The 4,052-nt window shown below is 41.2% G+C and overlaps 1 protein-coding gene across 1 annotated transcript; it reads right to left on the bottom strand.

Annotated features, from left to right (window-relative positions):
- Positions 1-2,906: 2,906 nt before the first annotated feature.
- Positions 2,907-3,809, bottom strand: ch25hl2 (cholesterol 25-hydroxylase like 2). Its single transcript, XM_085358494.1, has one exon. The coding sequence runs from the start codon at positions 3,807-3,809 to the stop codon at positions 2,907-2,909; it is 903 nt and encodes a 300-aa protein (XP_085214620.1).
- Between the last annotated feature and the right edge of the window lie 243 nt (positions 3,810-4,052).

Below are 4,052 nucleotides of genomic sequence, written 5' to 3'. Positions count from 1 at the left end.
TTTAAAATTACATGGTCTAACATTTACATTTAGCATAACTGCAACATTATTTTTTCGTTGTTTTTTTTTTTTAAAGACTCGAAAGGACTTGAAATTCAAAGTTTCAGACTTGTGACTTGACTCGGACTTTTACACCAGTGACTTGAGACTCGACTCTGACTTGCCTGACATTACTTGAGACTTGACTTGAGACTTGAGGATAAAGACTTGAGACTTACTTGAGACTTGCAAAACAATGACTTGGTCCCACCTCTGGTGTCTGTCTCCCGAATCCAAACTGGAAGCTGGTTCCACAGAAGAGGGGCCTGAAAACTGAAGGCTCTCCCTCCCATTCTACTTTTAAATACTCTATGAACAACAAGTAGGCCTGCAGAGTGAGAGCGAAGTGCTCTAATAGGGTGATATGATACTACAAGGTCATTAAGATAAGATGGGGCCTGATTATTTAAGACCTTGTATGTGAGGAGCAGGATTTTGAATTCAATTCTGGATTTAACAGGAAGCCAATGAAGGGAAACCAAAACAGGAGAAATCTGCTCTCTCTTTCTAGTCCCTGTCAGGACTCTTGCTGCAGCATTTTGGATTAGCTGAAGGCTTTTTGGGGAGTTTTTATGACTTCCTGATAATAATGAATTACAGTAGTCCAGCCTGGAAGTAATAAATGCATGAACTAGTTTTTCAGCGTCACTCTGAGACAGGATATTTCTAACGTTAGAGATGTTGTGCAAATGGAAGAAAGCAGTCTTACATATTTGTTTTATATGTGTGTTGAAGGACATGTCCTGGTCAAAAATGACTCCAAGGTTCCTCACAGCGTTACTGGAAGCCAAGGTAATGCCATCCAGAGTAAGAATCTGGTTAGATACCATATTTCTAAGATTTTCAGGGCCGAGTAAAATAACCTCAGTTTTATCTGAATTAAGAAGCCATCCAGATCTTTATGTCTTTAAGACATTCCTAATTGGTGTGTGTTATCTGGCTTCATAGATAGATAGAGCTGGGTGTCCTCTGCATAGCACTACAGCCAGCTTGAAGGCCTGTGGTACATAGCCGATTATTAGAGATAGGTTGATCATATTTAAGATCGAAGAATTAATTAATGGCAGGACTTCTTTGAGCAGTTTTGTAGGAATGGGCTCTGAAAGACACGTTGATGGTTTGGAAGAGGTAATTATTGAGCCACAGCCACCCCCGAAGATGTGATGTGTATGATGATGTCACTTCTTGTCATTGCTCTACACATGCAATGTTTTTGAAGCGTGCTCTAACTGACATATGGAAAATGAGATAACAGACCTAACACAACCTTGTTGAATTTAATATTACAACAAGAACAACTTCTGCTCAAGGGAATAGATTTTTTTCCGGGAAGAGTTAAACAAATAAGAATTGAGGCAAATAAGTTAAACCTCAATACTGTCCTGAAAGAAAATACCTATATTACTCTTGTGTTACATATATTCATTTGCAATAAAAAAAATAGTTCATGTTAAAAATATACACATTATTCATATTGTTCCTCAACATGCATATCCCATAATTAGAACAGGATTAACAAAAGAATAAGTTGTGCCCGAGAACCCTGTCTGCAGTGTTTCTAAAATAAACGCAACATGTTTGAGCACAAAAAACATGCTAAACCGGTTCAGACTGCAGGTAGGAACGCACAGTGATGAATAACAAGGACAGATAAGTCACAATAACTGTTACTGCAGAACTATGAATCCCTATCGCCTAGAACTGTGATATAACCAGAAGCATAACTGGAAAATAACCAAGAATGCATTGGGAGTTTTTTTGGTCTTTTTTTGTTTTTTCCCAGTGGGATGTAATTTTTGCTTTACATGTATTTGTACACTTGTTCTTCTTTTTGTGGTTTGGAAAAAGACTGACCCCTACTGGTTTCTTTGTAATAATATAAACTAGGATTTCATGATTTTATTTAAACACCAAGTTATTTGGGAAAAACTGTACCTGAAAAAAAAGGTTGTGATTCTACTTTTAAATAATTTGTAAAAAAAAATAATCAAAAAGAGCGAAAAATCATTTGATGTTCATAAAAACAAATAATATTCTATCGTAGTCAATAAAAAATTTTCAAAAGAACAGCACCTGCAGTTCAGTATTAGCTGTCAGGGCAGCTATTGCAGTTTCTCTTCGGGGGCTTTAATTAAGAACTCTTCCTGCAGGACCATTTTGTCTCAAAGAGAGAGAATGATGGATTAGTATTGCGCCCACGCATCATACTGGGATGCAGCTAAAAGGCAGCCATTCATGCGTGGGAGTGAGAGGGTCATTGCTGAGGAGGGAGAGAGGAAGAATGTACGTGCAAACTTCTGTGTAATCACTCTGACAGATCACACCATCCTCCGTCAGCAAAGACTCAGAGCTACTCAGTGACATTCGACAAATCAAGGAAGGACTTCAAATCATTTTTTAAATTTTATTTTATATTTCTGGTAGCTCCAAACAAATTACACATGTAAGGTACCTGACCTGAGAATGCCACTGAGACAATTAACAGCACATCAATTCACTGACATAAGTGGAAAATCTCTATGAATAAGAGATATATGTTCATTGCACAAAAGTATAAGATAATCTATACTATCATTGTACAAAATACAAACATAAAAAATATCTTTTGACAACTTACCACACTGTCAAACAATGTTAGATTGATTATCAGCTCATAAAATGTGAAAAATATCCATGCAGTCAAAGATAGCCACATAGTGGAAATCGTTATTATCAAAGTGAGAGTTAAGAGTGGGAGACGTAAAAGAGAGAAATTAGTCTGCAGGAGAGTAAAGAGGAAAAATGAGTCTGCTGGAATAAAAGCATCAACAAAAGAGGCAGTTTGAGTAAACTAGCGATGGAGTCATTGAAAGATTAATTCAAGTTCTTTAGTCTTTTCTTCCTTTCATCTCTTCTGGCTCTCCCGTGGCAGAGTGGCTGGAGGCGGTTGGTACAGTGTGGGTGCCCCCCAGCCAGTCCCAGTGAGAGAAGAATGGGGCAAAGTTAGTGCCAGGTCTCTGGTGGTGAGTGTCATGTTTCGGAGCACCACCCCAGAGGCCAAAGGGCACCAAGTTATGTGTGGCCCAAGGGAAGTCATAGCCACAGTGATCCTCAGTGGAAACATAGACATTGAATACCATGAAGCTCCATGCTGTGAGGCAGTGGCACTGCAGCAGGATGGGGTCTACTGTGGCCCAAAATCCCACGCTAAATAACTCCCAACCAGACAGGTACTGGGTGACAAGGCTGAAAGGCTGGTTGTACTGGTGGTGGATGGCGTGGAAAGTGCGGTACAACCAAGCAACCCGGTGGTGCAGCAGGTGCCACAGGTAGTACTGGAAGTCAAAGACCACCATACAGCCCAGGATGCCCAGGAAAAAACTGAACAGAGTGGGGGCTTCGGGGGGTAGAGGGGTTGGTGGCCTCCACAGCCACTGTGCAACTGCAGCAGGAAAGATGTAAAGCAGGTGGTTGTAAATGGTGACACCCAAGGTGGGCCAAATGTTAGGCCAGGTGATGGGTCTGTCTGGATGCAGCCTGTAGCGGTTGATGCACGGCCAGGTGGGAGCCAGCAGGTCCAACACAGTGTAAAGAGCGACCAGGAGAAAATAGGTAGTGACTGAGAGGACCACGGGGAAGAGAGGACTTCTTAGGAGGTCGTGGTAGTTCTGACGGAGATAGTCCCAAATAGGCTGCAGGACCAAGTCCTGGGAATAATCCCCAGTCACATTGTCTACATATGACATCCAAGATAAAGTCTCAGTTCTGAGTAACCCGCCCACGCTCATCATTAATGTGGCGTTTCTCTTCCAAAGATGGCTGATCCAATAGGATTATTTTTAACAAGCAACCAAAGAGGATAAAGAGGGTCTGAATGAAAAGAGGGATCCAAGCTTCCTCGTAATAGGTTAAGCGACAGCAAATTGCCTGGTGATGGTGTGCCAAATTGGACTGGTGGACTGTCTTAGCCTCTTATGTATGTTCAAGCCCCACCTCCACCATCCCCTCCACCCCCATGCATTTTAAAAGAAGGC

This window comes from Diplotaxodon limnothrissa, linkage group LG7 (assembly GCF_057381915.1).
Source record: "Diplotaxodon limnothrissa isolate DT_005_m linkage group LG7, D_limnothrissa_male_GT1.1, whole genome shotgun sequence".
NCBI lineage: Eukaryota > Metazoa > Chordata > Actinopteri > Cichliformes > Cichlidae > Diplotaxodon > Diplotaxodon limnothrissa.
Note: the sequence above shows the minus strand (reverse complement) of the source record. Positions and strands in the feature narration are given on the sequence as shown.

Bases quoted from the DNA above. Each gene is read 5' to 3' on its own strand.
- ch25hl2 (XM_085358494.1), bottom strand. From the start codon at position 3,809: ATGATGAGCGTGGGCGGGTTACTCAGAACTGAGACTTTATCTTGGATG.